Raw genomic sequence first — 15354 nt, 5'->3', positions numbered from 1 at the left:
CCCTGGCATGCACATATCTAGTGATGAGACATCCTTCCTGGGATTCTAGAAACTTATCCAGGTTCTTCTCATCTCCTAATTTCAGGTATTCAAATGTTTCTATTCCTCTCCTTCCTAGTTCAGCCTTAAACGGATTATCATCATATTTGTATTTATCTGGAATAAGGCAGACAAATTTTTTATTCTTCTTACAAGCTGCTTCAACTGTTCTTCTGTAGAAATCCTTATCTTTACTACCAGATATATAAACAGGTTGAAGGCCAACCACTGTTGAGGTCCTACTGTCACTCTCAGAAACAGAAACAGATTTATCATATTTCCATATAGAAGCTGTATTCCTCATTATATACTTCAACTCTGAAATCTCATAGCCCTGGTCCTTCAGTTCACTCACATCAATCTCGCATCTAGGATGGAGGGAAATGATAAACTGTTTACCTTCACTACCAGCCAAGGAACCAGTTACTCCTAACAAGTCTTCTTCATCCTTGCTATCCAATTTATCCCCAAACTCATCAAGGAAAATAAACTCCTCTGGAAGGTTCTGAATAAACTTAGCTAGCACTGAATAAAAACTCTTCTCTCTTTAAATATAATATAAAGGATTATAATTTTACCTATTTACCTATTATGTATTGAATCTGATAAATATGATATTTGTAATATATCATCTAGTCAGCAGTCATGTATATACACACATTAAACTCCAATAAACAATATAAAGAATATTTCTAAAATAAAAAACAATCAATAAAACTTAATATAAAAACTATTTTTTTTAAATCATGAAATATAAAGATAATCAGAAATTTTAATTAATCAAGAATACAGTATAATAAAATTTCAAAATATATCAAATCATTTATATCTTAAGTATGTAAATATATACATTGATTAAATAGGTTAAATGTATAATTTGACCAAGTTTCCAAATCCCAATACTTGAATTATTTGTTCCGCCATGATTTTCGGTGATATCGTGAATATCCTATCTTCTTGTTTTGTCCAACTATTAGCCCACTTTAACATGGAAGAAGAGGATTGGGTTTCCTTCACGAACACGTTTAACATATTCTTTTCCTCTATCTAGTTCATCTATGTAAATAATAGGTATCGAAATCTCTGCTCCGATCTTCTTCAGGCAATCATCTTCAATATCCCGCCTATCATACATAATACCTCCTGATATATCCTGTTGATGTGATTTTATAATTTTCACAGAATGCATTCTACCAGGTTTCTTTACTGGAGTGGGTAGACCTCTCCTCTTTAGTTCATTCAGGAATAGCTCTACATTGTAATGTTCATGAATACTAATATATTTCTCTACTCTCTCCTCCAGCATCTTATCTACCAGACTACTGTAGACAACAGGATCAAGTCTATTCCCTTGTATTAATATGTAACCTGGCTCAGGTTCTTCTACACTAAAATGAAGATTCTTGCTGTATAGATCTGCAAATACAAGGTGCGTAGTTCCTCTCAAAAATATAGAATCTCGTTTTACATTCCCATCAAAGACTAGGAGGGTAGTACATTCTACACCCCTGGCATGTTCATATTTAGTGATGAGACATCCTTCTTCGGATTCTAGAAACTTTTTCAGGTTCTTCTTATCTTCTACTTTTAGGTATTCAAATGTTTTAATTCCTCTCATTTCTAGTTCAGTCTTAAACTTATTATCATCATATCTTAAATCATCATCATCATCATCATCATCATCATCATCATCATCATCTGGAAAAAGGCAGACAAACTTTCTACTGTTCTTACAAACTGCTTCGACTATTCTGCTGTAGAAATCATTATCTCCACTACTAGATATATAAACAGGATGAAGACCAAGCACTGTTGAGGTTACTCTATCACTCTCAGAATAAATAACAGTATTATATTTATATATAGAAGCTGTATTCCTCATTATATACTTCAACTCTGTAATCTCATAGCCCTGATACTTCAGTTTACTCACATCAATCTGACAACTAGGATGGAGGGAAATGATAAGCTGTTTAGTTTCACTTTTAGCCAAGGAACCAGTTGTTCCTAACAATTCCTTTTCATCCTGCTGGCTATACAAATGATCCCCGAACTCATCAATGAGTAGAGTATTAAACTCCTCTGGGAGGTTCTGAATAAACTCAGCTAGCACTGAATAAAAACTCTTCTCTCTATCCTTATCTCCTAATATAACCCCCATCTCACTGCATATTTCAGTAGCACTGTAAAACCTGATATTGTTTCCTAAATCTTCTATTTTCTTTCTCATAATACTTTCGTAAATTGGAGGAACATCTTCATGGGGTAGCAAGCAGCTGATAAACACAACCTTCTCCGCCAGAGTCTTTAGCTTATCAAAGAGGACTAGGGTCTTTCCTGAAAATAACATTTATAATAAATTCTAAAATGGGAAAATGGTAAAAATAATAATAATGATAATGGTAATACTAATAATAATAATGATAATAATAATAATAATAATGATAATAATAATAATAATAATAATAATAATAATAATAATAATAATAATAATAATAATAATAACAACAATTAAATACAATTACTCCATTTTGATTTTTTGCAATAATAAACAAAACCTGATCGCCCATCTCTATGGAGGTTACTTATTATAAATACATATCTCATTATTAGAACATTTATTTTTTAAAGTATTTTTTTTATTATAAGAGCATTTCTTAATACAGTGGTGAGCGATTATATCAGTACAATGAAGACGACTTTCGATTTCTAATTTGATTTGAATAAAGCTTTTTAACATAATGGATACACATAAAAACAAAAGTCTAGAGAAGTTGTTAATTAAAATAGCTTCTTTTTATTCACTTGTAAACTTGTAATTCGAAAAATCTTGTTAACAATCAAAACATAAAAAAAAAAGTTATCCTCATTGTATACATATAATCGTCTATTATATTTGTAGCAAATTGCCCTTACTCCATATATTTTACTGGTCTTTCCAGGTCTATTCTCAAATAAGCTCTGTAATTAAACCAGGCTGGATACCAATGCACGCAGGCTAATCTAACTCATATATCTCTAAACGAATTCTCACACTAGCAAGCCGGGCTATTATACGATCTAGCAATGATCATCTCATAGTTGCAAGCCGGGCAACTTTCACTCATATAAACCTTAATGGGTTCTCACACGAGCAAGCCAGGCTAGTATACAATCTATCAATGATCGTCTCATAGTTGAAGGCCGGGCAACTTTCACTCATATAAACCTTAATGGGTTCTCACACTAGCAAGCCGGGCTAGTATACAATCTATCAATGATCGTCTCACAGTTGCAAGCCAGGCATCTTTATCTCATATAAACCTTAATGAGTTCTCACACTAGCAAGCCGGGCTAGTATACAATCGATATCAATGATCGTCTCATAGTTGCAAGCCAGGCAACTTTATCTCATATAAACCTTAATGGGTTCTCACACTAGCAAGCCGGGCTAGTATACAATCTATCAATGATCGTCTCACAGTTGCAAGCCAGGCATCTTTATCTCATATAAACCTTAATGAGTTCTCACACTAGCAAGCCAGGCTAGTATACAATCGATATCAATGATCGTCTCATAGTTGCAAGCCAGGCATCTTTATCTCATATAAACCTTACTGAGTTCTCACACTAGCAAGCTGGGCTAGTATACAATCTATCAATGATTGTCTCACAGTTGCAAGCTAGGCAACTTTATCTCATATAAACCTTTTTGAGTTCTCACACTAGCAAGCCAATCTAGTATACAATCTATCAATGATCGTCTCACAGTTGCAAGCCAGGCAACTTTCACTCGATGGGCGGATTTTTGGTATTGTCAATTTAGTAATGACAATTTGGTGATGACAATTTGGTAATGACAATTTGGTAATGACAATTTGGTAAGGTGACAATTTGGTAACGACAATTTGGTAATGACAATTTGGTAAGCTCACAATCATTTAACATTTAAGAGGATGCAGTGCTTGGCCCCTAGCCCATCCTAGCCGCAGTGCTCGGCCCAGAAATTGTCTTAACCTAACCTAACCCAAAATAATGTGAGAAACAGCACATTATTTAACATTTATTTGAACGCAGCGCTCGGCCCCCTATCCCACCCTAGCTGCAGCTCTCAGCCCATAAATTGTCTTAACCTAACCTAACCTAACCCAAAATAATGAGAGAAACTGCACATTATTAAACTTTTAATAGGCTGCAGCGCTCCACCCCCTAGCCTATCCTAGCCACAGCGCTCGGCTCAGAAATTGTCTTAACCTAACTTAACCCTAAATAATGTGAAAAACAGCAAATTATTAAACATTAAATTTAATTAAATTTAACTTTCATCAACAAATTGTCACTTTTTTGTAGTTACCAAACTGTTGTTACCAAATTGTCACTTTTTTGTAGTTACCATATTGTCATTATCAAATTGTCACTTTTTTGAAGTTACCAAATTGTCATTACAAAATTGTCGTTACCAAATTGTCACCTTACCAAATTGTCATTACCAAATTGTCATTACCAAATTGTCATTACCAAATTGTCATTACCAAATTGTCATTACCAAATTGACATTACCAAAAATCCGCCCATTCTTTCACTCATATAAACCTTAATGAGTTCTCACACTAGCAAGCCGGGCTAGTATACAATCTATCAATGATCGTCTCACAGTTGCAAGCCAGGCAACTTTCACTCATATAAACCTTAATGAGTTCTCACACTAGCAAGCCGGGCTAGTATACAATCTATCAATGATCGTCTCACAGTTGCAAGCCAGGCAACTTTCACTCATATAAACCTTAATGAGTTCTCAGACTAGCAAGCCGGGCTAGTATACAATTTATCAATGATCGTCTCACAGTTGCAAGCCAGGCAACTTTATCTCATATAAACCTTAATGGGTTCTCACACTAGCAAGCCAGGCTAGTATACAATCTATCAAGGATCGTCTCATAGTTGCAAGCCTGGCAACTTTTTCTCATATAAACCTTAATGAGTTCTCACACTAGCAAGCCAGGCTAGTAAATGTTATATATAAACGATAATGTTATATACATAAACAACTACTTCTCTTGTCGTAGTTATAACAGAGTCGTAAAACCAACTCATTTGTATTTTATCAAAGGGATCCTTTTATAGGATACATACAACATTATTCATGGTTACTGGAATTACGTATTTAAGCACTAGAATACAGAACAGCTGGATTCTAGTGCGACACTAATTTAACATATGCATTCAGTTTAGTTTTACGCAGATACAGGATTATAAGTTAAGATCATAGCTTTTGCCTCTACTACAGGATTATAGATAATGAGAATCAAGATCTATTTACGAATATAAATATGATTCTATTTACAAGATAATGCGTCTTTAACACAACATTCAGATTTGATATACATCTCTAAGAGATTAATGAAAATGAGTTCATACTTCATGCTTTGGGAGCTTTATGTTAAATATTCATTGAAACGGAGTATAATGTACAATAAGTTTTAGAGAATCTTAACTGTTTACTAGCATTTTGCTACATATTTCTTATTATATAAACATGTTTTGCCAAAAAACATATTTTTTCATGAAACCTTTCTTATTATGAAAAGAGTTCTGTATCCTTTCTTTGGATATTTTTGACTAAAGGTGTGAGTATCCCAACATGACACTTTAAAGTTATCATGAGGTAACTTCAGAAAATTTTGATGACTATACCATCAAGATTTTACAGACTTTACCATGAAGATTTTGGTGCCAAAAAATAAAGAAATGTAAAAATAATTCTCTTTATACCTGACCCATAGTCTCCTTTTATAATACATCTTGGGTTATCTTGAAGGAGGAACTGAGCTTGACTCTTGTTCCAGAACAAAATGCTTTCCTGGGAACCAACTGGTTTTCCTTTCAAGGAAGAAAACAGTGGAACTGTGGAAGAGGAAGGTCCTGGATCCTCTGACACTCCAACACCTAGATCTGATGTGTTGGATCCAACAAGTTTCCCCTTAGTTTCCTTGACAGGGTTCGAGGGAGTCAGGGAGAGAGAAGCATCAGACTTGGAACAATGAGAGGATGCCATAAATAGTTTTACAAGTGCAAGGTATGTTTCATCACTCTGGAAATTTTGATCTCTGGGCAGTAGTAGGTCTTCCAGGCTTTCTGGCTTTTTTAATTCTTCTTGAGTTAAAATCAAGCCCTTGGGATACTTTGTTTTAAATTCAGGATGTCCTCTTACCTAAATGTTTTAATGTATTTAGATTTGTTTTCAATGATAATGATTTAGGAAAAGAATAAATATTAAGGATTGTATTTGTTAGACACTTTTACGTATAGATATCGTTTACATCTACAATTTCAAAAATTTGTTTAATTAATTGAATTATGAAAAAAAAAAATAAAATATATTATGGACATGTCTATAGTATTAGTTTATTGCTGTTAAAATTTACTTGATATCTTTATCATTTTATATCTGAGGCAGAAATGGTAGACAAATAGTACAAATACATTTCATAACATTAGGCATAACACTAACATTTTGGCATGACATATTTACATTTTTACTTCAATTTTCTGTGTACCTTGAAAGTTCTCTGCTTTATCAAAGATTTTACAGAACTTTCAAGTAGTTTTTTTATGCATAAATTGTGTCTACCTCGCTTTGATTTTTAGTATTAGGAAAAGCAGCAACAGGTATAAATTCCCAGTTGATCATGTTTAAACCAGCAGCAGCTAGCACACCTAGTACTTCAGTGTAGAACTTCTCTCCTTTCTCTAGCTGTTTTATAATATCTCCACCTCCACATGTTCCTGCTTTGACTTCTACATGCATATATTTGTGATCACTGAATACATATATAAAGTCAAATTCTTGGCTATCTTCAAGTTGATTCTGTTTACTTGTACCAGTAAATGAGCGGAACTTATTGACAGTGTATTTGTGTAAGAGAGCTGTTCTTGATGTTTTAGGAGTTCTTGTCAAGTACTTAAAAATATCATGTTCAGCAATGTCACCTTTTACATTCCCCATGAAGCCTCCAACTTCATCCTTCTCTCCCACTTCTACACTTTCATACATCTGTTCTTCTAACTCATCAGGAGGTAAATCAGGGGTTTGGCGAATACAAACACTATACAACCGTTCCTCTGGAAATCTGACACTGACTTCTCTAAGATCTGGTAGATATTGCTCAGCAAACCAGTCTGCAGCTTCAGCAGGTGTCCACTCTCTTGTCTCTCCCCCTGGTAGCCGGTATGTATTCTTGCCTTCTTCTTCTTCCATGTTCTCCATCTTGATTTTTCCTAAAATATAAAAGTAATAAACCCTTGCTTTTCTGGGATACTTTTAATGCTGAATATACTGTATATATTAGGGTCCCTGATCTTCCCCTCATTCTAATTCCCTTATATATTTGTTTGATATTTCAAGTGTCTCTTAACAAATAGATGTTAAGTTGCCAGAATCATTTAGGGGAATAAGTGTTGTTTTTGCTTTGACACTTCATCCCTTTTTCATTTTCCTTTCTTACTACAGTGCAGATATTGTGATTTGTTTGATATCAGAATAATCCTTTTATTTTAGAAAACCTATGCTCGCTAAGAAAGAAAGAAAGAAATAAAGAAAGAAAGAAAAAAAACTTTTGAAATTGAGGCTTTGGCAACGCGGAAAAAAAGCTACAAATAAGATAAAATACATCATACAATCATACACAAATTGTGTAAGAATTGTTTTCCACAATTTACATATTTACTAACACACTATGCATAATTCAGCGCAAAAGTGATTTTTTTTGCTAATTGCACCACAGACAAAAAATGCAAAAAAGGGGGGGGAAGCATTTTAATACTGAAACTTTAGAAGAAAAACCAAGGAGGGCATTGATATTAAATCATATCTTACCTCACTGACAATCCAATAGTCCTGACAACATCAGTAAAGGTCTCTTTACTCCCTTAAAAATGAATGCTTTGATATTCTTTGAAAATTAGGAAAAAATAATACTGCACAAAATAATTGAGTTCTTGCCACAAAGTATGGTTTTCTAATCCCTATATCTTTGCAATCCAACGTCGTAGACCTCAGATATTTCAAACTGTGATTTCTTAATTATTAGTTAATGTAAGTTTGAAATATCAAAGGTTTACACCATCAGTTGCAAAGATATAGGGATGTGAAGATATGAGTTTGTGGCAAAGACTCAATTCCTTTATATTTATTTTTAGGTTGGAATACTAAAAAAACTGTTATGGGCCATAAATTATTTTTATTAAAAGTACTGTAAGTATAAATTAAGTGACCCTCCATGCAAATATGGCAATGTCCAATTCACAACGGTACCCTTGAAACCTTTATTTAATCAATAATGGGAAAGATATATTGTTGTTGTTCTAGGTTAACATGTGTTTTATGTTTCCTATTTGTTTTCCTGCAGTAGAAATGCGCAAGTCATTTTAGTAGATAAACTACAATTGAAAATAATCAGTTTTCAAAATTTAAAAAAATATAAGACAAAGCTGTTTTGGGTACTGTTGTAAATCCAGCATTGGCGTCTTGCGTGGGGGATCACCTAATGTTTCATACCAAAAAACCAGCTTTTTATAAAGAGTGTCATTTACTCACAGAGAAATTAGAACCAATGGAAATTTAAACTGACTCTGACCAAATCGTGCATTGCCATCTTGTATGAAGGGTCCCTTGAAATTACGCTTACAGTCCCTTTAAACAAAGGTTTTTTTTAAATTAAATAAAATTAAAATTAATTCTTTTTCTAGTTAAGTTGGAGTGAGAATTAGAGTTTACAAAAATAAAACAGAATTTTCTCTTTAGTTAAAGGGAGTGTTCGCGAAAAATGAAAGGAGGTATAGGCTTAATGCGATAAAAAAGTGCTTTTAATCGCTAATAATCTTACTTCTATCTGTTGCGTCTCTAAGGAGAAAATTGTTAAAGACGTCTCATACCGAAAAACTTTGCGCCCATACAAATTCAGAAAATTGCAACATATGACTTAGACCGTAAAAAAATCAATTTAGTTTCAAACAAATCATTCAGATATTACAACCTATAGTCATCGATTATCTTTCGCCACATTTGTATATAGTTTATATTTTATAATATTTTTTAATTAATTTTGAGAATGCCGCGCACCACTCACATTTTTTAAAAACCGTTAAAACGTTTTCTAAATAAAATAAAATATTATGAAATATGAAATTAAAAGTAAAATTAGTAGCGATCAAAAGCGCTTTTTTATCGCATTAAGCCTATACCCTCCTTCATTTTTTCGCGAACACTCACTTTAATAAATTAAAAATGAAATTAAAAATAAATTAAAAATGTTAACTTCCCACTCTTTAATGTAATTTTGCCCAGCTCTAATCAAATCCCTAATCACCTTTAAAGTTCCAAATAAAGGATTTAACCCCAAATTAGGATTTTTATCACTGCTAACCCCAGGACCCTGGTTTACCTAATGGTATATTATTTATATTAATATTGTAGTTTTATGTTCTTATTTTCTACATATCTCAAAGCAGAGACAACCTTAGTGTATAGAGTGGTATATCTGATTCATAATGTTGCCCTTTAAACCGTTATCTGAGTAACAATGGGGAAAATATTATAGTTTTCTGAAATAGTTTGGAATTCCAGTAATTTTCTTTAAATGGCTCTAAACCATAAATGTGCATAAAGACATTTTCATACAAAAACCCAAATTACGAATAATCAACGTTTAGCTAGCCAAATAAGAAAATCTTGTCTATCCTTGTTCAGACAAATATATAAAGGGTACTGTTGTAAATCATAAATGCCACTTAAAATATACGTCGACAGTTCCAACAATCTAATGCTCTGTTTTTAAGACAATAAATGAATGGAATCTTATTTACCTCTAAACTTCCAATTAAAGGATTTAATCCAAGAATAAGATTTGATCCTGCACTGCTCACTGCAGGACCACCTAGTAGGAGAATATTTTTATTTAATAATACAATTTTATTCATATCTTTTTTAATAAGAAGAGAAGGGGAGGGGGAATTTTTAAAAGTTTTTAAAGGAAGCCATGTGTTTGATTATAAAATCTGTCTGTAAATATATAAATATACTTTGTTTTGGTGTTTGTTTGTTTGTTTGTATCCAATAAAAGTAAAAATGACTTAACAGATAAAGCTTAACATTTTTGAGACAACTCACATGACTCCGGGGAAATCGGCTCAGAATTAAAAAATTTGTTGAAAATCCACCAAAAAAATGTTTATTTTTTGTCGTTGTTATTTAATAATTAAAAAAAATAATTCTGAAAATGTATCCACCCATAAGTACGATTTTGAACCTTGACTTTGCGCTCAAACTCAAATCTCAAACTCCACAACAAAGCATACTAAGTTTCATTACTTTACATAGCCGGTCTTGTCCTTTTAAGGTTAAATAAATCTATATATGTAAGCTTTGATTTTACATTGGTTGGTTTGAATTTGTATCCATTAAACGTAAAAACGGCTGAACCAATCCGGCCCAATTTTTTTGTCAGACCTAACATGACCCTAGGAAGGGTTAATGGATTGACTGAATTAAGAAAAAATTCCTTTTATTCGATTTACAAAATCCACGAAAAAATTGATAAATCAGCAAAAAAATTGATAAATCAGCCAATAAAATTAGATTTTGTTATTGTTAGATGATCTAAGCAGATAGAGCAACAATTAAAAGTTAAAATAAAAGATGGCCTGCAGCTGGGATGCCTAGTAAAATTGACCATTCACCAATAGTAATTTAGTTTTATAAAATACTAGCTCAAGGGCCCGGCATTGATTGTGAAAAAACAATATTTGAAAAAATATTTTTAAAAAAATATTTTGGAGAAATAAATCATTTTTTTTAGACTAAAACACCCCAGGGCAACCCATGAGTGTCCACAAAAAATTTCAGCTCATTCAGTCCAGCCGTTTGACCGGCTATAGGCAACATATATATATATATGAATGTCTTGTTTTATTGTATAGATTAAAAAAGAGTTTAAAGAGGAGGTATCAGACCGTGAGAAAGCTTAAAATGTATGTCGTTGCTGTCGTTGTAGTCACAATCCGTTTAAAAGTGGTTAATAATGACAATATCCTGCATTATGTCTGTAGTCCCTTTATGGGTAATATTGTGAATACATGTATATAAATGGAGGGTCACTTGAAATTATGTCTGTAGTTACTTTATGGGTAATATTGTGTTGTGAATACATGTTTATAAATGGAGGGTCACTTGAAATTATGTCTGTATAGTTACTTTATGGGTAATATTGTGAATACATGTTCATAAACGGAGGGTCACTTGAAATCATATCTGTATAGTCCCTTTATGGGTAATATTGTGAATACATGTTTATAAATGGAGGATCACTTGAAATTATGTCTGTGGTCCTTTTTTGTAGAAATATTGACAAGTTAAAAAGCATATATTAATAAAAAGGGGCAGGGGGAGGGGCCGGCTGTTGGATGTTGGGGGTCACAAGAAAAAACACTCACCTCCTACTCTTTAAGCTGTTGCAAACAGACCGGATAAATATTGATATTTACAGCATAATAAAATCAGTGTACATTTTTTATATATGCATGAATCTAAGGTCTGTCTTAAACTGCAAAGTGTTAACAGTAAAAAAAGATAAGGTTTAAAGGTACAGACCGGCTGTGTAAGTTAGTTGAACTGAGTATGCGGTGTTGTGGAAATATTCTTTAGGATTCATTTGAGACATATAAAACTTTTTAAAGATTTGTAAATCCTGAGTTTCAAAACTCCTACTTGGGGTGGATACGTCTTCAGAATTATTTTTTTAAAAATTATTAAAGAACGAAGACATAAAATGTAAAAAAGTTCTACAATAAACTACAGATGTCAAGTATAGGAACAGGTTAAAAAATAGGAGCAACTACGTTTCAATTTATCCTCGTTTCTTAATAGTTTGTTTTTATGAATCCTGAATTTGAAATTATACATATGAAGACGACAATTTCCAAACATTGTATACTAGCACCGACCCCTGACCTTTTAGCCTGCCATAATAAAACAAAATTAATATCATTAGTTTTGGTGATAAATAATGGATATTGTTTTTGTACCTAATCATGAGAGGGAGGTTGGGGTGGGGGTCCAAATCAAACCAGAAACCCTCGCAAAGGGACTTTAAGTGTAATTTCACATGACCCTCTATTTAAAAAGAAGGGCATGGGAATAAAAAATATGAAAAAAATTTAAAATCTTATACTAGGACTGAGCCAACTATTGCAATCTTCATGGGTCAGAAACCCCTGAGGGCTGCAACACCTGTAATTGATTTCATAATGTACACAAGATACATTTAAACTTAAATAATTATGATTTCTTTCACTTTTCGTTTTCAGATAAAGAATGGCAGGATGAACAGTAACACTGAATTCAGCATTGCAAACTAATTTATCCTTAATTCGTGGAAGCCGGAAACAGGTACAATTTTAGTCGAAATGTTAAGGGATATTTCTTTTAAAGAGTGCCATCAAAGATTTACAACAAAGATTAAAATTGTTTATTGCACTCTATAAATTATGGTTACATACATGTACTATGTGTTTCTTTTAGGATGAAAAGCACTCCCTTTTATGTTTTAGGCCCTTTCTCCTTTAACTTTCTGAACGAGTCAGCTTTTTAGCAAAAAAGTCCTGGATCCATTTTTTTCAGAATTGAATCTGCATCCAATTGGACAACTTTACCCGTAATCCTTTTCAAATCTTTGCCCGATCCTTGTGGACAAATTTTTCAAGAAATATTGATTAATTCTAAGAATTTTGGAAAATTTGAATTTATTTCAGGATTGCGTTTCTTCCGCATCTCATGATGATCTCACTACTATGTACACCAGATGTACAATGTACAACATACAGTGTACTGCACTGAAATTGCGCCATGAAACATCGGACAGATGCAAACATTACACTCTCTTGGGCACCGAAGGTTAAGAGTGTCACATGGGCTTACTAGGCGAGCAGCCCAGGCGGCAAGATATCTAGTACCGGCTCGATAGTACAGTACATTATTTTGTACTGGCACAACATATTTCAAATGTCGTCCGCTTTCTTCGAGTATGATAACTCAAATTTTATTTCAATATTTTTTCCGTAGCAAAACAATNACAATCTTCAAACTTTTAGAGTTGTGTTTTTAAACTTTTTTGTTTAAAACGTATTTTTCGACAAAAAAAGAATACAGAAAAGGTGAGAAAAAATATGTTTAAAAGGTCATAACTGTGATCTAAAGTCACAGTTTCCTGGAATAATGACCGAATCATTAAATTTGTGTGGTTAAAATAGAGATCGTTAACTAACGGTAACTTTTCAAAATCATGGAAAATATCGTTAAAAAAAAAATGTTTTTATTAACAGTTGTAACAAACTGTTAACTAATAGCTTTAAGGGCGGGGCGGGTGCATGAATACTAAAAAATGTAAGATAGCCTTTAATAAATAGAACTGGTTTAAACTTAACATATTTTAAAAGTCCTTGAAAATCTAGAAGTGATAAAAAGTATTGGGGCGACTTTAAGACCTCGTAGCTCTCCTGATTTAAATAATTAATTCTTCTCAATAGCTCTACAGTCTACATAAAGATGTGTTATGATTGAAAATATGTAATATTTCAATCTAAAGTTAGTTTTACTATACTCGACGAGTTTTGAAATCTTTATATCCGGGGCTACAAGTATTTATGGAACACTAGCTCCAGTGCCCGACGTTGCCCGTGCAATAAAAAAACAGTTTTCTTAGCCTATGTTACTCCCCGGGCACCCATGGGTTCCCTCAAACATTTTCAGCCCAGTTGGCCAACTATTGCTAACACACAAACAAATCTATGTGAGCGAAGAGCTTTTTTTATTTCATAGATGAGGAAATTTATGTGAACGCTCCTCAGACAACTAACAGTGACAACTTTCAGGTGATAAGAAACAATAATTTAAAATCTAACGAAAAAAACTTTAAAATCCCTTTTAAAAGGGCAAAAATAAATTTTCAGTTGAAATAATGAAAAAGAGGAATTGTAAATAGAAAAGAAACATATATTGTATATTATTGTATTTCATGTTTTATAAATAAATATTATACCTTAATCTTAGCATCTCAATCTTTTTAATTTTATTTTCCAAAACAATAAAGTTAAACAATAACTTAATAGCTACTTCGTATTTCATTTTTACAAGGTTTAGAGACGCTGTATAGTAATAAAAAATAAAAAATAAATATTTATTATTTGACAACTGACATATTTGTTCTTATGTTTTCAATAATGTGTAATTCAGCTAAGTAGCTCAAATATGAAACTATACAAGATTTGTTTTTATACAACCTTATACAACCCAACGGCTTTCCGGTCGTTCTACAATTTGATCGTTATGATGTAAAAAAACTTTTATGGNAGTTGGTTGACTATCTCTACTTGGTTCAGTTGACTGACTAAATTTGATTAATTCAGTTGGTTGAGTAGCTCTACTAGGTTCAGTTGGTTGATTATTTCTACTGGGTTCAGTTGGTTGACTATCTTTACTAGGTTCAGTTGGTTGACTAGCTCTACTGGATTCAGTTGGTTGACTATCTCTAATTGATTCAGTTGTCTGAGTATCTCTACTAGATTCAGTTGGTTGAGTAGCTCTACTAGGTTCAGTTGGTTGACTATCTCTACTAGGTTCAGTTGGTTGACTACATTTGGTTGATTCAGTTGGTTTAATAGCTCTACTAGGTTCAGATGACTGACAACATTTGGTTGATTCAGTTGGTTGAATAGCTCTACTAGGTTCAGTTGGTTGACTATCTCTACTAGGTTCAGTTGGTTGATAAATGCAATTGGACTTTTTTTTAAACTTTAAATCAGAGTATGATTTTTGAAGAAATAAAATTCGAAATTAGAATCATAAATTTAGATAGGCTGCCAGGAAAAATCAGATTAAGTTATTTGAAAATATTCACCAGTTGAAATATTCACCAGTTGAAATATTCACCAGTTAAAATATTCACCAGTTGAAATTAGAAATGTAAATGGATTTTTCGAAAGAAGAAAATTCAAACCAGAGTAAAAGAATTCGAGAAAATATTCAAAAATTAGAAGAATCAGAGATTTACTTATTTAGAGAAAATCAAAATTGATATTAAGAATATTTTTGAAATCTCATTAATTTTACTTCAAGATTTAAAATAGAATTAAAATCAAAAAAGTCCAAAATAAAAATCAAAATTTAATTCAAAAAGGATATAATTTCGAACCAAACTTATTGTTAGAAAATATCAGAAATTGGAACAACATTTTTTATAGAAAATTTTGAAAATTACTATCGGGGATCTAAAATAGGCTTTT

The 15354-nt window shown here is 32.5% G+C and overlaps 1 protein-coding gene across 2 annotated transcripts; it reads right to left on the bottom strand.

The window, feature by feature from the left end:
- Positions 1-846: 846 nt before the first annotated feature.
- Positions 847-11609, bottom strand: LOC111701990 (uncharacterized). 2 transcript variants are annotated; one of them, XM_023473503.1, is made up of 7 exons: positions 11509-11609; positions 9883-9953; positions 9387-9461; positions 7895-7946; positions 6650-7296; positions 5791-6229; positions 847-2376 (listed from the first exon to the last, which is right to left on the bottom strand). In XM_023473503.1, the coding sequence occupies exons 5-7, from the start codon at positions 7283-7285 to the stop codon at positions 1013-1015; spliced, it is 2439 nt and encodes an 812-aa protein (XP_023329271.1). In that variant the 5' UTR covers positions 7286-7296; positions 7895-7946; positions 9387-9461; positions 9883-9953; positions 11509-11609; the 3' UTR covers positions 847-1012. The 2 variants fall into 2 exon arrangements, with proteins under 2 accessions (XP_023329271.1, XP_023329270.1); XM_023473502.1 differs by lacking the exon at positions 9387-9461.
- Positions 11610-15354: the final 3745 nt, after the last annotated feature.

Source organism: Eurytemora carolleeae, unplaced genomic scaffold (genome assembly GCF_000591075.1).
Source record: "Eurytemora carolleeae unplaced genomic scaffold, Eaff_2.0 scaffold359, whole genome shotgun sequence".
Classification (NCBI taxonomy): Eukaryota; Metazoa; Arthropoda; class Copepoda; order Calanoida; family Temoridae; genus Eurytemora; species Eurytemora carolleeae.
The sequence above is the reverse complement of the archived record's forward strand: the minus strand, read 5'-3'. Positions and strand labels throughout refer to the sequence as shown.

Excerpts from the sequence above, each read along its gene's own strand:
- LOC111701990 (XM_023473503.1), bottom strand. The coding sequence starts at position 7,285 with ATGGAGAACATGGAAGAAGAAGAAGGCAAGAATACATACCGGCTACCA. Across the intron at positions 6,230-6,649 it reads ATACTAAAAATCAAAGCGAG|GTAAGAGGACATCCTGAATT; the intron begins GTAGACACAATT and ends TAAAACATTTAG. Across the intron at positions 2,377-5,790 it reads AAAAGGAGACTATGGGTCAG|GAAAGACCCTAGTCCTCTTT; the intron begins GTATAAAGAGAA and ends TGTTATTTTCAG.